The following is a 24,549-nucleotide window of genomic DNA, read 5'->3' on the forward strand; positions in this document are numbered from 1 at the left end:
TGTAATTGGATGGTTTTAACAGTGCAAATCATCATACATTTTTATGCGGGTAATGTATCGTTTTATCATTAAGACAGTGGAGTTACAATCAGCTAACGATATTATGACTGAAAACTTGATTAATTAATATTTCATTACATTATATCGACGCTGTTGTGCTATCTTGTCACACGTGCATTTTGGGCCAAATTGAGCTAGAAATGCCATTTTACACAGAAAAAATAATGGCAATATTCATCAGGGAATAGCGACTGATATTATGCCAAAAAATTTGTAATATTACATCAGAAACCGGTAAAATTTCATCATATTTTTATGAATATTCATCAGGTTAAAAATTTAACACATTTTTCAAGGTAAAATTATTCAGAAAAGTGGTTATATTCAACCAACCAAATTTTTAACCTTCCAAAATTAAACTCACAATGTCTCACCTTTTGACCTTCACACATCCCCAAAATGCGATTTCAATCTTGAAATATTCATTGAAAACCGTAAAAAAAAACTCCGTGCATTATTGACACTCTTCATATGAAAGAAGTTTCAATCTTGTCGTGCTATCTTGCCACACCCTGAAAATAACACGTATAAGCCCGACTACCGTAAACATTTGTGATTATAATTCCGGCAACCAAATTCAACCAAACTTCGGGACAAAACGTGTTTGGTATTGTTTACATTGCGAGTTTTTGTACACTAAACCCCCGGTGGTTGACCACTTTTTCGTTTGGCACTTTTTTAGTTTGTACACCGTCAGGTGGTAGCAAAGAAGCCGCCATCTTGGAAGTTCAGATAACAAACACTGAGAATCAGTATTACACATGATACAACGGTAACACGAAGTGTGTTATTCTGGTTGAACTCAAAAGTCCCATGCAAATGTGTAAAAACAGACTGAAAACTATGTAATGCCGATTCTCAGTGTACGGGCGCACTGTTTGATGGACCAAAAGAGAAAAAAGCAAAAAAAAGATTAACAGAAAAATCACTTTTTTCGATATGAATTTTCAGTCAATATTGAGATTGAATCTCTAATAATATGCTAGAATTTGCCATTAGCAACACAATTCACGTGTTTTTTTTTTCAGGAATTTAGTGCGAAATTGCGAAAATTTGTAAAATTAAAAACCCAAACCCATTGATTTGGTATTAGCATCCATTTGACAGCTAGTGTTTTTGTTGTGGGCTCTCATTTGACAACCGTTCTAATGTCGACTGCTGTCAGTTTGTTTTGGTCTGAATAGGGTTGTCATCAAGGCTGTATATCATAGGTACTCGCGATCTTGCTTTGCATTACCCGCATAAAGATTTCTGATGAACTTACAGTAAATTTTAACGTTACAAAACGATAAAATATATTGTCATTTTGACAGTGTTTTAACAGTAGACAGCATCGTTTTTTAAGATAATTTGTGTCGTATTTTGGGATTTTACCATAAAAAAGGGGGGTTGTTATGCACCGGTACCATAAAAATTTCGAAATTTTTCCATACATTTTTTTTCCAAATACGACGCATTTTACTGTTAATCTAATGTTGCATTTTTCATCCAAAAACTCGTCCTGACTATAGAATACATCATACATGAATAATAAAAACAGCAAGCATTACAATGCATTGCACAGTCAATTAACAGTTCTTCATAGTTTTTTCCATACTAAATATTACTGTTTAAACTATATTCGTACATTGAAATAAATAATAACGACAGTAGGTTTTATGGTTTTTTCATACTATTTATTTTTTATTACTTACTAAATTATATTGTAAATATATATTCTTACAGTTAAATGTATCCTAAATAAAGTAAATGCTATTGTTATTTTGCTTGTAATTTGTTTAAATTTCACTTCAGTTTAAACATTCTTTCTGCTTCATTTTCTTTCGTTATTCCGCTTCAATCCGCCCAGCAAACAGTTCCTGTTTGACGTTGATCGGAATGTCCGTAGCTGGTACCGGATCTACTGCTGCACATTTAGGATGGACATTCGCGTAATCGTAAAACGCAACCCTCCTGTGGAAGAGAATAACACTAAATTAGACAATGAAAAAATTCTCATGTGTTTGTCATGTTAAGGATTCGGTTCAATTTTTATTTAATAAGCTGTTTCTTGTTATTGGAACAAATAAAAAATAACTTAACTATTTTTATTTCTTTGGAATTTGTTGTTGTTTTTTTTGCTTATTTTGGTCAGCCTACAATTTTCTTAAATTTTGTTTTATATTTTTAATACCCCAGTTTATTTTCAATTTAAAATTAATTAAAAAATAAATTTGCAGTTGTTTTTTAAACAAAATTTTTGACTGTTGAACTTTTTCCGGAACAGGGATCCATCGATAAATGGACAGAGATATTCGTGGATTTATTTTGCTGATATTTGCCAAAAATTTTGCTCAACCAGCGAAAATTTTCGCTGAAACCAGCAGCTGAGCAAAATTAAAGCCAGCAACTTAGTTCTACTGGTTTGTTTTAGCTAATTAACAGCAAAAATATCTTACAGCAGAAAATCTAGCCATATTTTATGCTATAAGGGGTAACTGCAGAAATGACAGATATCATTCTCATCTCAGAGTTGATTGACGGAACTCAGCATGATTGAAATAATGCTGGATCATAAAAAAAGTTGACAATTACAACGAAAACCGTAGCTTAAATGGGGAAAGTGCAAATAAACAAACACAAAACGCTTGGAAAGCTTTTACAACATAGTTTCACTCGTTTAGAAATATCAATTTTATATTTGTTCAAATGATCCAACTCTCCAGATATTTATTGTATTATTGGTTCGTCGCTTGTATGCTATCGTGTGACACATCTGCTGTAAAAAGATAGGACGTGTCACAAAATTACACACAAGTGACGATTTGTCAAGGTTTCCAGTTCTGGTTTTCATTTTTTCGTTGCGAAATCTACACACAAAAAACTCTGACACAATCCAAACTACCGCTGGTTAAGCAGAAACCTTGTCTACCGAAACTAGAATAAATCAGCTCTTTCTGATCCAGCGAAAAAACCGCTGATTGTAGCGAAACTGATTCCCCAAACAGTGATTTTTTACTATGCCGAATGATTATGATGTTCGCTTTGTAAGCGGATGATCATGGGTTCGAGTCTCATTTGCTCATACTTTTCATCAGATGGGGAAGTAAAACATCGGTCCCGGTCTTGGTTGCTCTCCCCATTTAAGCCTTTAGACTCCAAGGTTCGAGCAGAAACTTGCAATAGGGATCACAAAAGACCTGGGGCTTGTTAAAGTGGGTGGTTTGTTTTTTTTACTGGTTCGGAAAAAAATGGGCAGCTTTCAAACCATCGAAAAAAAAGCGATTCCAGGTAATTTTTATGCAGGCTGAGAAATAGCGCTTTTAGAAAAAATTATCGCGTTTTGGCGATGAATCCACTTTCCGTGTACCTTTGAGAAAATTGAACGTCAAAGACTCAAAGTGCAGTTATTTCTAATTTGCACAAAACATAAACAACAGCTCAAGCCGTACCTCTGTTAACCCCATAGATAAACAAAAGAAAGAGTGCGTTCTTTTATTACCTTACACAAAATTTGGGATTTTAACCACCTTTTCTGGTAAAACATTGTAAATAGGACCGAAGCCGAAGTGTAAACAAAGAGTCTATCATGCTCATTCCTAATGTAAACATCAACTGACGTGAGCAGGATAGATTCGTTGTTTACACTTCGGCTTCGGCCCTTTTACATTGTTTTGCTTGTTTTAACAAAGATTTCGACGCCCCCTCCCCAGCTGCGTTAGGTAATAAAAGAACGATCTCAGAGTTCACACCATTTACTTCTCACCCCAATACTCACTCATAGTTTCTGAGCTCCTCCTCACCATTCCGGAGCCGTACCGGATTCGTCTTCCGGTGGATCTCTCCCAGCCAACAACGCGTTCACTCCTTGCCAACGCGTCCACACAATCCATCCAGCACGTCACGGTGGCCCGGAATGTGTGCAGCTGGCGCCAGGCACACATTCCGGGCCACCGTGGAAGAAGTACCTGTAAAAGAAAAGAAACAAAAAAACTTGGTAAAGAAAAAACTCCTGCTGCTGCGAAATGGGATTCGCAAAATTACACCACCTTTCAATTACTTACCTGAAAATGTAGTTGTTCACTGCGCAACACGGAATCCGGAACCATTCCGATTCTTCCACCCGGCAGAACTGACCAACCGATTACACACGATGTTACCCGAACATTTCGCTTCAAACAACACGAGACACGATCAGGAGCGAACACGCGCGATTGAAAAATAATGACAGCTCGCTCAACTATGGTGCGTTCATTTCGTGAGTGTAGGTTGCACTGGCTCAGTGTCATGGTGCGTTCGTTTTAGGAGCGTCGCACAAGTTCAGTGTATTAATAATAGTGCGTCTGTTTTGTGATTCTTAATTTAAAAAAAATGTTCAAATAAATTTTTCAAATGTTTAAATGTTTCAGTGTTTAAATGTTTAAATGTTCAAATGTTTAAATGTTTAAATGTTTAAATGTTTAAATGTTTAAATGTTTAAATGTTTAAATGTTTAAATGTTTAAATGTTTAAATGTTTAAATGTTTAAATGTTTAAATGTTTAAATGTTTAAATGTTTAAATGTTTAAATGTTTAAATGTTTAAATGTTTAAATGTTTAAATGTTTAAATGTTTAAATGTTTAAATGTTTAAATGTTTAAATGTTTAAATGTTTAAATGTTTAAATGTTTAAATGTTTAAATGTTTAAATGTTTAAATGTTTAAATGTTTAAATGTTTAAATGTTTAAATGTTTAAATGTTTAAATGTTTAAATGTTTAAATGTTTAAATGTTTAAATGTTTAAATGTTTAAATGTTTAAATGTTTAAATGTTTAAATGTTTAAATGTTTAAATGTTTAAATGTTTAAATGTTTAAATGTTTAAATGTTTAAATGTTTAAATGTTTAAATGTTTAAATGTTTAAATGTTTAAATGTTTAAATGTTTAAATGTTTAAATGTTTAAATGTTTAAATGTTTAAATGTTTAAATGTTTAAATGTTTAAATGTTTAAATGTTTAAATGTTTAAATGTTTAAATTTTTAAATGTTTAAATTTTTAAATGTTTAAATGTTTAAATGTTTAAATGTTTAAATGTTTAAATGTTTAAATGTTTAAATGTTTAAATGTTTAAATGTTTAAATGTTTAAATGTTTAAATGTTTAAATGTTTAAATGTTTAAATGTTTAAATGTTTAAATGTTTAAATGTTTAAATGTTTAAATGTTTAAATGTTAAATTGTTTAAATGTTTAAATGTTGAAATGTTTAAATTTTTAAATGTTTAAATGTTTAAATGTTGAACTATTAATATTTAAATATTTGAATATTTAAAAGTTGAAATATTCAAATTATCAAATAAAAAATATAATTTTATATTTTAATATTTTTATATTTTAATATTTTAATATTTTAATATTTTAATATTTTAATATTTTAATATTCTAATATTGTAATATTGTAATATTGTAATATTGTAATATTGTAATATTTTAATATTTTAATATTTTAATATTTTAATATTTTAATATTTTAATATTTTAATATTTTAATATTTTAATATTTTAATATTTTAATATTTTAATATTTTAATATTTTAATATTTTAATATTTTAATATTTTAATATTTTAATATTTTAATATTTTAATATTTTAATATTTTAATATTTTAATATTTTAATATTTTAATATTTTAATATTTTAATATTTTAATATTTTAATATTTTAATATTTTAATATTTTAATATTTTAATATTTTAATATTTTAATATTTTAATATTTTAATATTTTAATATTTTAATATTTTAATATTTTAATATTTTAATATTTTAATATTTTAATATTTTAATATTTTAATATTTTAATATTTTAATATTTTAATATTTTAATATTTTAATATTTTAATATTTTAATATTTTAATATTTTAATATTTTAATATTTTAATATTTTAATATTTTAATATTTTAATATTTTAATATTTTCAATATTTTAATATTTTAAAATTTTTATTTTTTAATATTTTAATATTTCAATATTTTAATATATTAATATATTATTATATTTATATATTAATATATTAATATATTAATATATTTATATATTAATATATTAATATATCAATATATTAATAAATTAATATTTTTTGTGTGGGGACAGTTTAATAATTAATGTTTTAATGCTTAAGTTTTTAAAATAATTCGATTTGATTTGATTTAAGCTTTCCACAAAATCGTTTGTGAAGTTTTGTATTTAAAAAATAACTCGTTTTAAATACTTTTATTACATGATTCAAATTATTTAAAAAAATCGTTAAAAAAAAGTTCACACTACGCAACTATAACATTCTAATGAACGTAATGTAACAAAAAATTCACGCAGAAAAAAGTTTTGTAGAATCAGCCTGTACGAGGTTTGAATCAACAAATTTTTTGTTGAATATAATCAACGCCGATTTTACGTTGAAACAAACCTTGATTATCTCAATTCCACAAAAGTCTTTTGTTGTTTTGAAAAAGCTGCTTTGACGTTTAGCGTTGAATCAACAAAAATTATGATTTTCAAATCAACAAAACGTTTTGTTGATTCAAATATGTCTTATTTTTCTGCGTGTTGGAAAAAATGCATTTTGAGATTTCCAATACAAAAACCATAATATTTGCTGTATTCATTAATTTTACGATAGTTTTATTGTTTCCATTTATAACATTTCCAATAACAAAACCTTCCAATTAGCTGTAACCATGAATTGTATAGTAGCTTCATCGCCATTCCAGTAAAGTTCGAAAAAGTCAACAACAAACTTACTATGAATATTATAATATGTATTGTAATTGGATGGTTTTAACAGTGCAAATCATCATACATTTTTATGCGGGTAGTGTGAGTGCATGGGTCCGTGCCACTAAAACCAAAACAATAACAAACGAACAATGGACCGTGCCAGGAAAACCAAAACATAAACAATGTCAGTGTCAGTGGAGTGAGAGAGTCAGAGATAACGATTTTGACAACCGCACTACTACACACTCAATCGCGAGTACCTTAGGTAGAAAGCCATGGGTTGTCATCCCCCGAACGAACTGTCACTTTTTACACGGTGCTCACGCACACTATCAAAACAAACGTTTGGCAGTGTGTGTAAACTTCGGGGTGTCAAACTAAAAAGTGACCCCGTTCGTTTGTGTCAAACCATCGGGGTTTGAGTGTATATTCAAGGCGTTTTTCTCGGAACGTCAAAAAAGCAAAGTGCGCGAAACTCTATCGTCGTTATTCAAAGATAGAATGATTTTAAATTTTCAATTGTAGAATAATACCATATTGGTGGAGGGAAAAACAAATTTATCAATTTCAAATGGAATTATGTTCATGCCGTGATACCGCACACAGAGAGACAGTGATACAGAAAAAATAAAGAATAACAACGTCGCCGACAATAACAGCCATCGTCAGGAAGCTCCCGTCACTCTCCATCAACTTATGGCTGGAACTCGACCCCCTGCTGGGACAGCAGCAGAGTACCAGTGGGACATTAAGCCAAAGTATGGCGCAACCTGTTGAAGACTTTAAGTTGCTTTTGTATTTTTTTGAGACATTATTTAAAACAAAAAAAAACAATGTTGTTCATTGATGAATTTTTACTATTATTTGAAATTTTCTAATGTACAGTACTTCAAAATTTGAAAAAAAAGACTAACAGACAAAGTCGGATCGAGTTGCGTTCTTTGGCAAAGTACCACAAAACATCACTTTTGTGTCAACGGAACCAGCGTCGCGGGTCGCGACCATAACCGCCAGTATGTCAACAATAACAAAGTCGTAATCATCAATCAGTGTGTTGTTATCGTACTCTCTCACACGCACACACACATGGACAAAAACGCGCGCGACAGACAGATATGGCGACGCTAATGATCTTGTCGCGACCACCACAATCACAATCGCAAGGGGTTGAAAGAGCAGGTTTGTGTTGATGTTTACCTTTTTTTGTTGTTCAGATGAATCACACAAAAACGGTTCAACACTCGCGAACGCTAACGAGATCCGTGTGTGAAATTCAGCTTCGCTCGGTAATTGATTTCTTTGCCTCGGCTAGCAGAGTGGCAATCAGAGAGTGAATTTGTAATAATTGCATATTTATCGTTCTACGTATGCGGTAATACTTGGTTTGATGATTACCAGAAACAAAACAAGTTTACGCCTTGCAGTGTAGAACTGATTCCAGTGAGTTCCAGCGCTTTGACGTTGTTGTACAGTAGAAACCCGGTGGTTCGACACGCACGTTACATAAACAACCGAGATTCTGCTTTTAGACACTATCAAACCAGCGGGGTTCAACTGTATCCGATTGATTTGTCAAATCACAATCGCCAAATCACAACAAGATAATTCTTTGCAAGCAACCCCAAATGACAGGTTGCCGGGGTAGTTTGCAATTTTGCCCTGATTACAGCGGCGTGATGCGATGAGCTTGCAACAAGTTTAATGTTATGGATTCACACCGGTGACAATTATAGCGATGAGATTGTACTTGCTGAATTAGGTAAACGCGAAAATGATTGGTGATTGAAACTTCGACCATGTGATCAGTTGCGTCGTCGAACATGATTAGAGTGAGTATAACATGACTGAATGGTGTCCTAAATTTGTTCTGATGTACAGAATGTATCTTGCTTGTGCAAATATTTTTTTGATAAAAAAAGTTATGCTTTTCAGAAAGTATCAACAATTCCACCGGAATAAGAAACAATTAAAAACTATTTTTAGATTTGAAACTAAATTTGGAATCAAAATAGTAGTTTTTGCAATTCCGTCTTGAAACTTCCTACTTTTCCTGTCATTCTCGCGTGACGAAACAGCCTACTTTTATATACTTAAAAATACAGAATCGAATAGAAACACATTTCAAAACAAATGCTGTAAAGTTCTACTTTTCAGCACTGAAATGGATGCTGAAAAGTTGAACTTTTCAGCACTAGTTTTGAAAAGTAATACTTCTTTTTGCAGCTTGTTGCATAAACTACTATAATGCAACAAGTTGCAAAAAGAGGATTTTTTCAGCACGAGTCGTACATTTATCCAACGAAGTTTACCGAGTTGGATAAATACGAAGAGTGCTGAAAAAATCAAGTTTTGCAACGAGTTCCATACAACATTTTTTGCAATTCCAAAAAACACACACTGAGTGAAATTTTATGTCAAATTTTCATGTATTTTGGCAATAAATCGTTTAAATCAAAAAAATGTTGAAAAGTGTTACTTTTCGAAACAAGTGCTGAAAAGTTCTTGTAAACCTCGTTGGATAAATGTACGACTCGTGCTGAAAAAATCCTCTTTTTGCAACTTGTTGCATAAACTACTATTATACCATTTCTGAAAAATTTATCTTTTAATATTTAAAAACAAATGAACCGTCGTTCATCAGATGCAAATTTTCAAAATCACCAATTAAATTTAAAAGGGTCAAATAATTCGATTGAAACTGTATCGATTCTGATAAAATCTGATCATTTTTTTTTTTTTTTGAATAGGTTGAGAAATTTTCACACGAGTTTCACTTTTTAACATTAAAAATATAGTTCTAATGAGTTGCGTTGGAGAATTTGAACGGTGTGCGTCGCGGTCATCACGCAGGATTTTCGTTACCGTTTCCGTCTCTGTTGTCCCCCGATTGTGTGTGTATTTCGATCCGGGCGGTTTCGGGATGTTTTACAGTTGCGTTGGAGAATTTTAACGGTGTGCGTCGCGGTCCTCACGCAGGATTTTCGTTGCCGTTTCCGTCTTTGTTGTCCCCCCGATTGTGCGTGTATTTCGATCCGGGCGGTTTCGCGTTTTCGCATTTTAGTTGGTTTTATCTTTCCACAGCCGGCTGTCTAAGATTGAATCATTTATGCTAAACTTAACACCAAATAACCGGGAATAGTCTCATCCGCATACTCCGACTGATTGCCTTGAGAATGCATAATACATCACACCATTAAACAAAATTTATTGATTATTGGGTCGCATCATCATCTTCTATGTTGAATCCTGGCCATTACCCTTACCCACTAACAAAATCCCAAGTAGAAGTAGTTTTCCGTCACACGCGGGGGTGTGGATATCGTATAGAACCCACCCTTGGTAGCAGCCTGTGCTAACTAACATTCCCGTCCCATTCCCTCGAGATCTACAAACTGACATGGCGGGCGCCGTTGGTGGCCAACGACTGTTTCCTATTCGCACCGGCTCTAGTTTTGATGATCGTGATGTTTTATCTTTTCAGCGCATTCATGCATGCTGTTGATAAGGGAAACATCATTTAATCGTTGAAGCGTGTGACCGGTTGTGCTGATGGGATATTATGGTCCTGTTCAGCAACGGAGAAGGACAACCATGGGTGGTCTCTCATGCTCATGCTCATGCTTAACATTAAAAATATAGTTCTAATCATCACCTACAACTTTTCCACAGACAACAAATCGATCAAAATATCCATCCCAAATCTGTATGGAGAGACCAACAATGCAAAATGTTTTTTTGACCCATCGAAATTTTATCGAAACAAAAAAAAAAGAAAAAAAAATTTTTTCGCGGTGTTGTACATTGGAATTTTATAAAAATACAAAATATTTGTAATCCAGCCTAAACATGCTAAATATGATTATTAGCATTAGCATTAGCATTAGCATTTTAGGACGCCCTATCCACGGATGGCTCCACAACGCTTATCCCTCTGTTTGGTGTGGTTGTGTTAGACCCTCATCCGGAACAATAATCCAACACAGGAGATACCATGTCTTCATCTTTTGATGAGTGTGTAATACAGCCCAGGGCATAAGGGGGTCCTCGCCGGGTCCAAGCTATCCTTTGGGGAGCGGAAGGAATGTTAGTAAACACCTATCTAAAGTGCGCAAGGATCCCTGCGTCACCTTAGTGGTATAGATGTTTGTAGGGAGGTTTTGGACTCAATGTTAGTAGATAGGTAGAACCCTAGGATATACCTCGAAAGGTATTGCGGGTTGGTAAAAAGTGGTTTAAATTTTATGATATTAAACTCATACAGCCGGCTGTATTGAGTAATGTGGATGATTTAAGTATTTATGATTTATATGTTTATAATTATAGATTATTATACTCAGTCTGCCTACCGTACTGGGGAAAATAGTGATTTATATATTTACAATTTCAGTTTTAAGTAGGTTTTAGACTCATACAGCCGGCTGTATAGAGTAAATAGTAAGAGAAAATTTTGGCGTTGAATTAAAATTGACTCATTCTTAGACAGCCGGCTGTGGAAAGACTGAATTGTTGGGAAAATATTATGTGCATTTAGTATTTTCAGCAATATCTACGTTGATGTCTACAACCGAACAATTAACCGAAGAAAAGCAACAACAAAAAAAAACAAACAAACACGGGTAAAACCAACGACGACAACGGAAATGTTTCGCGACGACCGCGACGTGAACTGTTTAGAAGCATAAAACATAAAAACGCAAAAGACGCGGCGTAGTTCTACTTCAAAATACGAAAATTAAATTTGACACGGATTGGATCTGTTTGTGACCTCTACTGTGAGTCAACTGTGGTAATCGGGAGGAGAAGCACACATACATACAGCCAATCACTCATTCTCTCACATCATCACGATCTTTCGCTCGATCACACTAACACAATTCAAGGCGAGTGCTAAATATGATTATCAATGCAGAAAAATGTCATTTGGATTGTTTCAAGCTGATTTAACTTCTATTTTCATGAAAATTAACATTTTTTTGAAAAAAACATTTTCTTTGCCCCCTGATTTTTCGAACAAATTTTGGCGACATAAACTTTAAAAAATAATTGCAACGGTCTAAAGAGGCAAAATAAAGGAGTGACTCTTTATGTTGCCTCTTCACTCTTGATTCATCGCTGTCGTGCTAACTTGTTGCACGTGCATTTTGGGCCAAATTGAGTTAAGAACGCAATTTTGTGCCACTCACAATTCCTCACCTTTTGACCTTTACAAATCGCCAAAATTCGATTTCAATCCGGAGATATTCCATAAAAACTATAAAAAGAATTTACAATCTTGTCGTGCTATCTTGATACAGCCTGAAAATTGATTAAGGGCGACAATTGGCCAAAGGGATTTCAGGTCAGAACGCGTTTGACGCACGTACAAGTAAGACTACCGTAAACACTTGTAATTATAACTCGGGACTCCAGCAACCAACTTCAACCAAACTTTGGGACAATGCACAGAATGGTCAGCCAAACAAAACGTGTTTGTTATTGTTTACATTGCGTGCTTTTGTTTTTGTTCATTCAAGGTCAAACAATAAAATGCGTTTTTCTCGGAACGTCGAAAGGGCGGATGCGACAAGATAGCATGACGACGTCGACATGCTGATTCATTTTGGTGCAGAAATTCGTTAAATTGAATTCAATACAGAGCATTTTAGAGTGATGATCAATTTTCTTCGAAAATGATCAACGGCTTCACCTTATAAATAACAGGATCAATTCGTTTTTTTTATTCACATATTCAATTCATCATTTTATCCTTCTAAAAACCCGACAAAATATGTTCTTTACTTCAAATTATTATTCGACTTTTTCCGATATCAATGAAACTTTATAGACTTGTCAATATAGGCTCATAAAAGCCTTTTTTGTATATCTAGAGTCAGTTGCAAAAAAAAATTGAAAAATAGGAAGTTGTTCAAATTTAGTTGTATTAGAGTGGTCGAAAAAAGCAGTTGCTCGACCCTCTTAGATTTGCGTGAAACTTTGTCCTAAGGGGTAACTTTTGTCCCTGATCACGAATTCGGGGTCCGTTTTTTCATATTTCGTAACGGAGGGGCGGTACGACCGGTACCGTTTTTGAACATGCGAAACAAGAGGTGTTTTTCAATCATTTGCAGCCTGAAACGGTGATGAGATAGAAATTTGGTGTCAAAGGAACTGTTATGTAAAATTAGACGCCCGATTTTATGGCGTACTCAGAATTCTGTAACTCAACTCGAAATAATGTTGGAACATATCATTTTAAGGGAAATTTAATGTACTTTTCGAATCTACATTAACCCAGAAGGGTATTTTTTCATTTAGGACAATATTTTTCATTTTAAAATTTCGTGTTTTTTCTAATTTTGCAGGGTTATTTTTTAGAGTGTAGCAATGTTCTACAAAGTTGTAGAGGAGACAATTACAAAAAATACAAACATAAATACAAACATAAGGCGTCATCCATAAAATATGTCACGCTCTAGGGGGGGGGGGGGGGTCTGAAAAAGTGTGACATTACGGGTTTTAAGTATAGGAAAAGCGTGACAAAGGGGGGGAGGGTGGTAAATTATGGCTAATTTTAGCGTGACGTACTTTATGGATGAAGCCTAGGGGGTTTGCCTATAAACGTCAAAAGTTGTCGCGATTATACGAAAAAAAAAGTTTTGGCAATATTGTTCGTCGTTGATAGTGGCCGTTCATGGTCACCCGCAACACGGACGACGAAACAAAAAGAAACAAAAAAAGTAACTTTTTCAAAACGTTTTTTCGTAAAATCACGATTACTCGTGAAGTTTCCACCCCTTATTTTTATAAATCAATATTTTTGTAATTGTCTGCTCTACAACTTTGTAGAACATTGTTAAACTCTAAAAAATAACCCTGCAAATTTAGAAAAAAAACACGAAATTCTAAAATGAATTTTTTTGTTCTAAATAAAAAAAATGACCCGTCTGAGTCAATGTAGATTCGAAATGTACATTAAATTTCCTCATTATTTTACACTTCTTTACCTCTATAGTCAAAACATAAACCAAAAGACCTTGGTTGCTAGTGTTTGCGTTACAAAAGTGCTGCATAATTATCGAGTTTTCCACTTCGTTTTACTGCGCCTCTTTGAAATAGTTGTATATATGCTAATATTTCCACCCATTAGCTAAAAGTCGTAAAAATTAAAACAGAACAACGAACCTGATTGCAAGGCCATTTTGTATGTCGTTCTGCCATTCCAATTGATGTGGTTCCGCTAAAATCTCAACTTCTAATTTTGTTATCAATCTGTGAAACGACAAAAAAACAGGTTTTTAAACAACGACTCAGATGTCACCTTAAGCTCACCGCAAATTACCCCCCGTTTTTCGACAGCGTGCCTGATGACACATGCTACTGGGTCACGAAACCGCAAAATTAACGGATATTACAACGAGGGGGCAGCGCGAGCTTTTGCAGTGCCGTCACGCCGCCGTTTCGCGGCATGATGAAATCGAACAGAAAGGCAGGAAAAAAAAGCGCCCTTCCCGGTGAGAGAACGTGACTTTTGTCATGCCAAACCAAAACGGGCGTTGCGTGCCTCGTGGAATGGAACCTATAATGCTGAGCTCTTAAAATTTGCCGAAAAACTTATGGCTCACACGCAGGGCCGGGTTTTGTGTCTCAAACAGCTGCTGCAGAGACAAAGTTTGGCAAAAAGCTTGCGATTTTTTTTTTCGTTGCGAAATTTCTTTCTAATGAAAAAAATATATGGGGATGGAAAATTATTTAAACATTCATGTCAATGATTAACAATTGTCTTTGGTTAAATATTTATATTGAAAATAACCCACCCACGCAAAACCCACGAAATAACTACAAACTTAATCGATTTGCTAAAATTACGTCAAAAATCTTCCAAAAAAACAACCACGACTGAAAAAACACCGATCCTCACCGCCTGAAAGCTTCCATTATTATCGACAGCCAGAACGGCGCTCCAACCCACGGCCACCCTATACTAACGATGATTAACGTTACATTACAGGGAGCTCCTGCTGCTGGCTGGCTGTTTGGAAACTATCGAGAAAACGCCCCCAAAATCCCAGCTGTGGGAACCGTCCGTCGGCTCAATTAGGCAAAAACGGCACCCAGCTGGGAGCTTTTCGCATACTAACAGCAAGTCAAAGTTTATGTGAAATCGACGCAGCCGAGCCGGAGTTGCTAAAAATAGAACCACCCCTTTCGGAAAACAAACCCCAAACCATCCAGGACGGGTGGAACACTAGCCAAGACTGCTTGGAACCAGACTGGAAATGTAGGAGGGGTAACCCTTTATTTTAAAAGCTCAAAAATAAGAGTTTAAAAGTGAAAAAATAGGATGTAATTTTGTGTAACAAATTATATTTTAGGTGAAACAATTACAATACTGTCTGCGAATTATATGTGATAAAGTACATATAATAATTTAAAATCCGTCACGCGATAGACATTGCTACGCCATTTTGTTCCAGTAAAAATTTCTTGTAAAAACAACGGCTTGCAAAACACCACCCTCAAACAAGCGAAAACGCTTTTCTGATCGAAGGGAAGACCATCCTTCTAGAAAATATTGAAAAAGAGCTCTACACGGAAAGTGAATCCATCGCCAAATCAGCAAAGAAATTTTCCTGGTTTGGGACCATCCATGAACCACGTGGACACTTTTTTGAAATCTCAGACTGAGACAAAACAAAACAAATCCCCCTCCCCCTAAGGAGTCAACGTGGTTTATGAATGGTCCCTGTGATTTTGCTGATATCTGCCAAAATTTTCTCTAAACAAGCGAAATTTTTCGCTAAAACCAGCAGCTGAGCAAAATCAGCTCTACATATCTGACTGCAGACAAACTAGCGAAATTTTTCGCTGTTTTCAGCGTAGTTCTTTACTTCTCTGGCAGAAAAAAGTAATAATTTAACAACTTGCTGCGAAAAAAAAAAACTTTGTGAACTATTTCAAAACTGAACTACAGTCATGTCCCGGTTTTGCACGCCTCGATACTGATTTTTTCATACATTTCGAATGTAACAACATTTTTGAAAAATCCTCAAAATTTTCACAAAATTTCGTACTTTCGAAAAAATACTCAAAATTTAACTTTTCACAATATGGGTATTAAATGATCTTGATTTTTTAATACATTTAGAATGAAACAACATTTTTTGAAAATCCTCAAAATTTTCTCAAAACTACGTATTTTCGAAACAATATTCAAAATTTCCGTTTTCCTCATATGGGTATCAAAAGATTGTAAGTTTTTAATACATTTTGAATCTTATAACAAAATTTTCACAAAACTACGTATTTTCGAAAAAAATACTTAAAATTTTCAGTGATTGCTTTTCCATACAGTGAAAAACTAAAATTTTGAGTATTTTTTCGATTATAATTAGGCCGTTGCCAATATTTTTCAAAGTTTATGCCAAAATCAAAATTTCCATGAAAATAGAAGTCTAATCAACTGAAAACAATCTAAAATGCATTTTTCTGCATTGATAATCATATTTAGCATGTTTGGGCTGGTTTAAAAATGTTTTGAATTTTTATGAAATTCCAATGTACAGCACCGCAAAAAAATTATTTTTCGCAAAAAAAATAATTCGTCAATACATAGATATCTTGGAAACTAATGATGGCAAAACAACTGGATAGGTGTATAATGCATTTTAAAACACTTTTTTCATTAAAATGTTAAAACCATATACCTTTTTTTTGCCGACCGTTTGATACCCATATTGTGAAAAACGGAAAATTTTAGTATTATTTCAAAAATACGTGATTTTGTGAAAATCAACGAAAATTTTGTTATGTATTACATTTTAAATGTATCAAAATTCGATCATTTGATACCCATATCGTGAAAAACTGAAATTTTGAGTATTTTTACGAAAATACGTAATTTGTGAAAAATTTAGCATTTTCAAAAAATGTTATTATTACATTCGAAATGTATAAAAAAAATACCGATCATTTGATACCCATATTATTAAAAACCTGAAATTTTGAGTATTTTTCGAAAATACGTAATTTTTTGAAATTTTTTGTATGAAAAAAAACTGATCATTTTATACCCATATTGCAATAACAATTATTTTGAAGTTGTTTTCAGAGAAAAAAATGGCATTTTCAAAATACAAAAAATACGTATTTTTGTGAAAATTTTCATTTTTTATAATTGCATCTATAGTTGCCATCATCCCGATTCCAAAACACTATATTTTTTTATGTTTGCATGATTTTTCATACGATTACAGCCAATGTCTCCCATATAGCCAAAATTCCATAAGCTTTGTAATTCAATTATGCACGCCTCGGTTTTGCATCCCACATATGCGGTGCGAAACCGAGGCATGACTGTAACTGAAATTATTGGTTCATTATTGCTTAAAATGCAAGAGTTGCATTGTAGCCACTTAAACTCCATTTTTGAATTCCCGGTTTTTTACCCAAACCATAAAATGTAAAAAAAACATACAAATAAAACAAATATCTATTCAGAAAGCAAACTTAATCGATCAATCATTAATTAAATAATTAAAAGCAAAAAATCAAGGTTCATTTTAAAAAAAAACAAAATATAAATGTTTCTCAATATTAGCTGTAAACTAAAAGGGGATGGCAAAAAGTTAAACATCATAAATGTGAAATTCAATAGAACATGAATATAGTTAAAAAACGAAACTATTGGCACTACGCCCCCCGGGGCATGGCCTTCCTCTAACGTGGGATTTCTGCTCCAGCGCCTCTGACGAGACAGGAGAAACCGGGACCGACGTTTTACTTCACCATCCGATAGAAGCTCAGTGGATAAGGCGGGAATCGAACCCGCGTCTCATAGCATCATCGGGATCGGCAGCCGAAGCCGCTACCCCTGCGCCACGAGACCCAGCATGAATGAATATAGTTACTAATCTTTAAAAATAAAATGGAGAATATCTAGTAATTCAAAAGTTATATCTAGGATTTCAAAAGTTCAAAAGTGTTTCTATTTAATTGTTTGCTCTACAACTCTAATTACCCTTGAAATGTGGTGTTCTTAATGAAAAGATAACCTTTCTGGGTTATTGCAGATTCGTAAAGTACATTACATTTCTCTTCTAATGACATCACCCTAGATTATATACAGCTAAGTAATTAAAAATGATACAAGTTTAAATTAGTTTAGTTCTTTAGGAATGTTGAGAACGCCATCAAATCGTGTTGCACCCTGATATTTTAGCCAATTTCGCAATGGTCTAAACAAGCTTCAAATACAACACACAAACTGTAGAAGTCACAATTTTAATACATAACATTTTTAAATAAAATTTAAAAAAACAGTTCTGCAAATAAAATGGTAACAATAATTGTCAATTGTAAAAAAATATATACACCCAAAGGCAAAATATACCTCAAAATATGCATATGGATTTGCTGCAGAAAATGTCACATTTTATAACATTTTTTTCAGCAAGCCCCTAGAACATTTTTGCCCGCGTGTAAACATTTCAGCGATCTGCAGTTCTCACCAACACATATAATGCAGGCCCGTCCCCGAGCAACACTCCAAAGAGAAGCATATGTTGGTGCTCTTTCACTCACTTCTCATCATGCGTCCATGGCGCGGTGGTAGCGTGTCGGATCAATAACCAAGAAGTTGGTGGTTCAATCCTCGTTCTGTTAAGGGTTTTTTTTTGTGAAATACAACCAAAAAGCCGTCGGTAATGTCGATAATTGTCGGTAACGGGCAAAAATTTCATACCCCTATATCGCAAAAAATGCATGAGGACAGTTTTCATGCAGATTCTGATATACTTTCATGCCGCCATGCATCACAATCATGCGACTGCCTGTTGGGTGTATTAAAAGATTTTTAGACACAAAAAAATTAGGGTTATTTTAAAGAAAATAATATTTCAGTTAACAACCATCTCTATCGTCAAGTAATTACATGAGTTGTCATATTTTCAAGTGCCTGCAATCAAGAAATTCAAGAGTACTCAAGAAATCTTCTTAGGTAGTTTCAAGGCAAAGTTCGACTTCAACAATGCATTCGAATGTTTACCTCGAACAACTAAGCGTTTCCTATTTCAAACTACGCTCTCTCAAGAGGGTTTATTTTCGAAAGAATTCGTCCACACCCACTTGAGCAGTCACGTTATCATTCTTGCTTCAAACAGTTCAACAACCTTAAAGTAGTTGGACTTACCATCGAACAGTGATAAAAGCCGCGCTGATAAGGAAGCCGAGACGGAAAAGTTTAATAAAGGAAATGTCCAAAATCCCAAATCAAACGAGTACACAGCGATTAAAACCAACGCCGTCGAAAACAACTTTCTCAACAGACAGCTAAAAAAAAGACGATCGCTTCCCAGTTGTCTAGCCCTTATCACCTTACTACACCGGTACAAATCGGTGCAGAACCTGATAATTTGGTTGGAACCAGTTGTTCGCTGGTTTGTCCGTGGTTATCACTATCCTCTACCGGAGAACGAAATATTCCCGGCACTTTTTACACACAATCGTATTGATCCACAAAAGCGAGATGTGAACGATGAGATATCCGAAACGCTAGATCGCGCAATTACACAGTGACAGTGTGCGCTGACCAGTCATTGCGCTTATTGACCGCATCGAAAGTCGTCATCACTCGGAGTGTGATGTCCACGGATGTCGCGTGCTTCCACGACTCCACGGCACTTCGCCATGCCCCGTTAGTTTATTGCCACGGGCGTAGGTCTATCAGATTCTTTACTCGGTGCATTTCGTGTGCAGCACTAGTACGTAAGCATGCTCTAATTTTCCTGGAACTGAGCAGATTGATAGTGGGAAAAAATGAGAGGATTTCTAGGACAAATTGCGAGAATGGAACCGAAGCTGTCTGAGATGGAACAGTTAAAACAGTTTTTTTTTTCAATTTCGAGCCTTTTATCAAAGTACCTAAGAATTAAAAACTGAAAATTCTAAAAATTACCTAAAAATATCAGCAAATTTATGGAAATGTATTTTGTTGTCTGATTCCGACATTTACTTTCATTTTAACTTTTGTTTTCAAAGCAAAAAAAAACTACTAGATTGCACATGGAATTTAGTTTTTTTTTAGCAGAATAGATTTGAATCAGTTAGATTTATCAATGAAATAAGCAAATTCAGTGAAATTTGATTCCATGTTTTAGTCTCTTGGCTTTAATCGAGATCGAGGGCAGTTGCCAAATATCGCAGGAGTCATGCTTTTTTTCAGTTTTACACCTTTCGCCAACCAATTGGGGTGCTTCCCCCTGCATTTTGTTGCATTTTTAAGCCCTTTCAGATGCATTTTGAATTTTGAAATTATATTTAATTTTGCCAAAGTTATAGCTTTTTTAAGATTTTTGCCGTTTTTGAACCTTCAAACTTTGTGACCCGATTTGCCCCACTTCCCGTTGACATAGAGTGCTCATATTTTGGCCAGATGCTAGTTTTATATGTACAAACAACCCCTGAAAATTTCAGGCAGATTGGTGAGGTCGATGCGAGATGGGTATGCTTTGCTCGTGGACTCGCTCTTAAAAAAAGATGCTTTGTCAAAATTTCATAATATACAGCGATTCCAGCAAGGAAGTTACTCCGATTAGGCTCAAATTTTACATGGGTGTTCTGGACAAAACATGTACTGGGGAATGCCACAAAAGGTCCATGCACTATTTTGGGAAAAAAAGTTTTTTGAATAGTGTATAAAAAAATTGTTTCGTTTAAAACTCTTATTTTGCATTCTGGGGTGACTTTGATAGTCATAGTTTTTCTTGTTAAAATCAGATTTAAAGGTGTCACTAAAGTTGCTATTTTTTATGATTTTACAGATAGATTTACGTAAGATATTTTTAAAACAAAAAATATCGGATTTCGGTAAATCAATCGTGCTCGAAGTACAGTAAAACGGGGTGACATTGATAGGATTTAAATTTTCTTGTCTTTTGCAACCAGTTTCATTAAGATTGATGCAGGGAATCATGAGAAATAAGCGATTTTGTTCTTCTATCCAGCAGAAAGGAATACGATTTTTGGCAAGTAACCTCATTTTGGCGCCACCTACATTTGAAACACAGGCGCGCTGCAAAACCTCAATAGTGTTTAAAAAAATTGAGGTTTTGCAGCGCGCCTGTGTTTCAAATGTAGGTGGCGCCAAAATGAGGTTACTTGCCAAAAATCGTATTCCTTTCTGCTGGATTGAAGAACAAAATTGCTTATTTCTCATGATTCCCTGCATCAATATTAATGAAACTGGTTGTAATAGACTAGAAAAAAAATTTGCTTTAGAATAATGAACATCAATTTTTAGGCGCGCAAAAATTTGTGAACTTTTTCTTTAAAAAACATGTTTTAAAACACAAAAAAATTTGTTTCCCCATATATATCAATAAAATAAACAGTGATATAGTTGATAACAGATGTATTAACGTATATTCAACCATTTTTATTGATTTCTGACAGACTTTGTTGCCAAAAAGTTCGAATAACTATCTTTTACTAAATTTACAATTTTCTCATAGAACAATCAAACGAATATTGGAAAGTTGCACACCAAATTGTTGGAATTGATTTTTCTCATCCGAATCCGGCATAAGTTTAATAAAAATGTTGATTTTGAAGGTAAAAACACATTTTTTCGAAAAATCATAGGTTTACGCTATTTGTCCATAGGTGGCGACGAGTGTCTTTTAGCTTTGCTGCAAATTCTCTTTAGTATCGTTGAAAACTCTTATTTTTAATTCTGGGGTGACTTTGATAATCATAGTTTCTCGTTGAAATCAGATTCAAAGTGTTCAAATTTTATGTTTACATCATATGTATCATCACCAAGGTTGCTGATATAGTTGTTAAGAAAAAAAAATAATTTTTATATTTAGTCAATTAAGTTTGTAAGCTTTTTAACTAAATACATGTAAATTTTGGGTAATTTTTTTAAAAAGTTTATTGAAATTAGTTTTGTTTATAAAATTATCGATTCGTATATCATTATGAGCTGAATTCAAAGCAAGAATCAAAAGTTTTCAAATTTTATATAAAATTTGTACTACTGACAATGCCTATAAATTCGATGTTTTTTAAATTATGTTTCAAAAACACATAATATTTATTATTTACAAACTAATTTTACCTTCTTCTAGTTGAAAATTGTCCAACGAATCCGAAAATGCATTACGTTTTCCGATTCGAACACATCTTCATTGAGAAAATCACTTTGAGTATACTAAAATTATGCTATACACCAAAAAACAAATTTGATTATAGTTTACTGATTTTCTAATTTTTTTCAAATTTTATAACAATTTTTTCTTGAAGTATTTTGGACACTTCTCTCACACGGTCAGTATGACTCCATACCATTCCGTACGTATTAAATTTGTATTCTTCATTTTGCGGAAAAATCTCAATCCTACCAAAGTCACCCCGTGTATCTTGCTGGATCAAAGTCACCCCGTCACCCCATCAAATGTAGATTTTCGAAACCTCGGGTTATTGAGGCTTCGGATAACCGAGTCTGTTCTGTATGCATATTTTTTAATTTTAGATTCAAAATTACCTAATCAAAATATCTTCTTTTTGGATGATGAAAAATTGGTTTTCTGGGTACTTGTACCAAGCGCATTTGCAGAATTTTTATGCAATCTCTTAGAATGGCTCAATTTAGGAGAATTATTTAATATTTTTAAAAATTAATTACAACCAAGTTTGCTGTTTTTACATGATAAACATAACCAACAGTAAATTTAGATATTTTCAAATTCAATTCAGATTCACTTTTAGGGAGGATTCTAGGAGCCATTTACACGCCAGGCCCCGTTGGTTGGTTGGCCGCCGCTCGCATGTCTTCCTCTCTATATATTTATTTCTCGTGCGCTGCTGACTTGGCCAGTTGGTTCGAATCTGCAGATCTGCGTCACAGCCGGCTGGAACCGGTAAGTTCTGGCTCGGGTCAGTTTTCGGGGCGGGCGGCCAAAGGCAAAAACAAAGTTTGTTTTTTTTTTCGCTGGCTCGTCCGAGCACTTCCTGAACCATAAATTTAAGCCTTAACGAAAAACACGAAATGGGGCACGGCTTGGCGCGTGGCAGCTATTATTGGAACTCGCGGCTTGTTAACTGTAGTTTGTGCCAAGTGGTTGATGAAAGATCTGAATCAAAAAACAGGAAATCTTGAGGCAAAACAAGAAAACAAAAAAAGGAATCCCACATCAAAACCAAATGCTCTCAAAGACTTGTGCTCACTCTTCAGAAGTGTGCACCGTATAGCCTGCGGGCAGCTCTGCAAACGAATCAGTGTCACACCGCGAGAGAGAATCTGATGCACTTGTCATCTCATCGCTGCCACTATACTGATGGCGGAACTGTTGCCATCGGAGGTACGGTGGGTGTGGCAACGAACTGCCCGGAGGGGTTTCCCCCCCGATCCAGCATCCACCACTCACTGTTGCAGTTTCAGTGTGGAATGCATTCACTTTGCTGAATGTGGTTGACGAGTACCGTAAAGTGGGGTGATTTGAGATTTCATAAGCTATTTGACTGTTTACCTGTACATTCACAGCAAATCAAAGTAGTAATCCTGCTGCGTGTAAAATGCCTGGGTGTAAGATAAATTTTGTATTATTTTATGAAATTGTATGTAATATTACACCTACTTGACCGAAATGTCTAACTCATATATGCGTTTATTCCTTCCATCCTTCATCGGCCTGATGGCCGAGCGGGCTAAGGCGCCAGCGCCAGTCCTTATAGTTGGTGCTGGGTTTGAATCCCGTCGATTTCAACTTTTTTTGTGCAGTGTGTAATATTAAGTGTCTTTCATAAAGGTTATGTGCAAACTTTTGCATGCGATTTTACCATCGGATTTTTTGCTGTGTTGATAAGGAGGATGGAGACAACAATTTTAATAAATTTTTATTCCACACATGCAATGTTTTTTTTTTATTGCAAAAGCTTAACAAAAAGAGTCAACTAACCCTAATGGCTGGTGCTAAAGTTTGCACTTGTGACTATCCCTCAATGGAGTCCACCACATCCCCACAGTTTGAGCAAACAGTATGCCCATCATCATCGCCATCATCGAGCGTTACACGCTAAAACCGACTTATAGAGGAACTCGATGACAGACAGCTGATGTGCGAGGCGGAGCGGAAGGGAAACTATGTGTTTTCGTTTGTCAAGCCCTTCCCAGCCCTGCTCTGCACTGGTCACAGAGAGAGAGCTAAATTACACATGTTTGAGCCTCTATCGTTGATGCTGTGGATGCAGCAGCTGATGCTGGAGTCACTGCGACATACCTACACACACACAGACGTTGATGGACGGGGACTTTGCACTGCAGTTTCAACTTGGAGTATGGTGGACGATGAATTATTTACAAAATCTCCAGTGTTTGAGAGTTATTAGGTCACCGGGTGAACTGCAGGGAAACGAACGAGCTCTTTGGATCTCCTCTGGAGCATTTTGGGTGCGTTTCCTGAGGGAGGTATGCCCTAGAAATTTAAATAAATTCTCCACAAATATTTCATTAGAGCAGTATTCACAAAATTACAAACCTACACCCAGAACTGGGCATCGGTAGTAAAGAGGAACTGTGAACGGCCGGAGAGGATAAATCCCGAAATGGCCGAGAGTATTATCCTCATGAGGTTCATTTTCCAAAAAGTTCATTCTTCAATTTTCAATTTCAATTCGGTTATATTAGTGAATAATCATGTAACAATCAGTTCATTCGCAGTACATAACAGAGTTTTGGAGTTCCTTTCAGCTGTGTGTTAAATCTCAATCCATTTTGG

General features: G+C 34.4%; 2 protein-coding genes across 4 annotated transcripts in view; both read right to left on the minus strand.

The window, feature by feature from the left end:
- LOC120412373 (rho-related BTB domain-containing protein 1) overlaps positions 1-24,549 on the minus strand; it is a 114,932-nt gene that overhangs the window by 59,710 nt on the left and 30,673 nt on the right. The gene's annotated exons all lie outside the window — the stretch shown is intronic.
- Positions 1,303-4,391, minus strand: LOC120412374 (uncharacterized). Its single transcript, XM_039572800.2, has 3 exons — positions 4,104-4,391; positions 3,818-4,007; positions 1,303-2,013 (listed from the first exon to the last, which is right to left on the minus strand). The coding sequence occupies exons 1-3, from the start codon at positions 4,326-4,328 to the stop codon at positions 1,961-1,963; spliced, it is 468 nt and encodes a 155-aa protein (XP_039428734.1). The 5' UTR covers positions 4,329-4,391; the 3' UTR covers positions 1,303-1,960.

Source organism: Culex pipiens, chromosome 3 (assembly GCF_016801865.2).
Source record: "Culex pipiens pallens isolate TS chromosome 3, TS_CPP_V2, whole genome shotgun sequence".
Taxonomy (NCBI): Eukaryota; Metazoa; Arthropoda; class Insecta; order Diptera; family Culicidae; genus Culex; species Culex pipiens.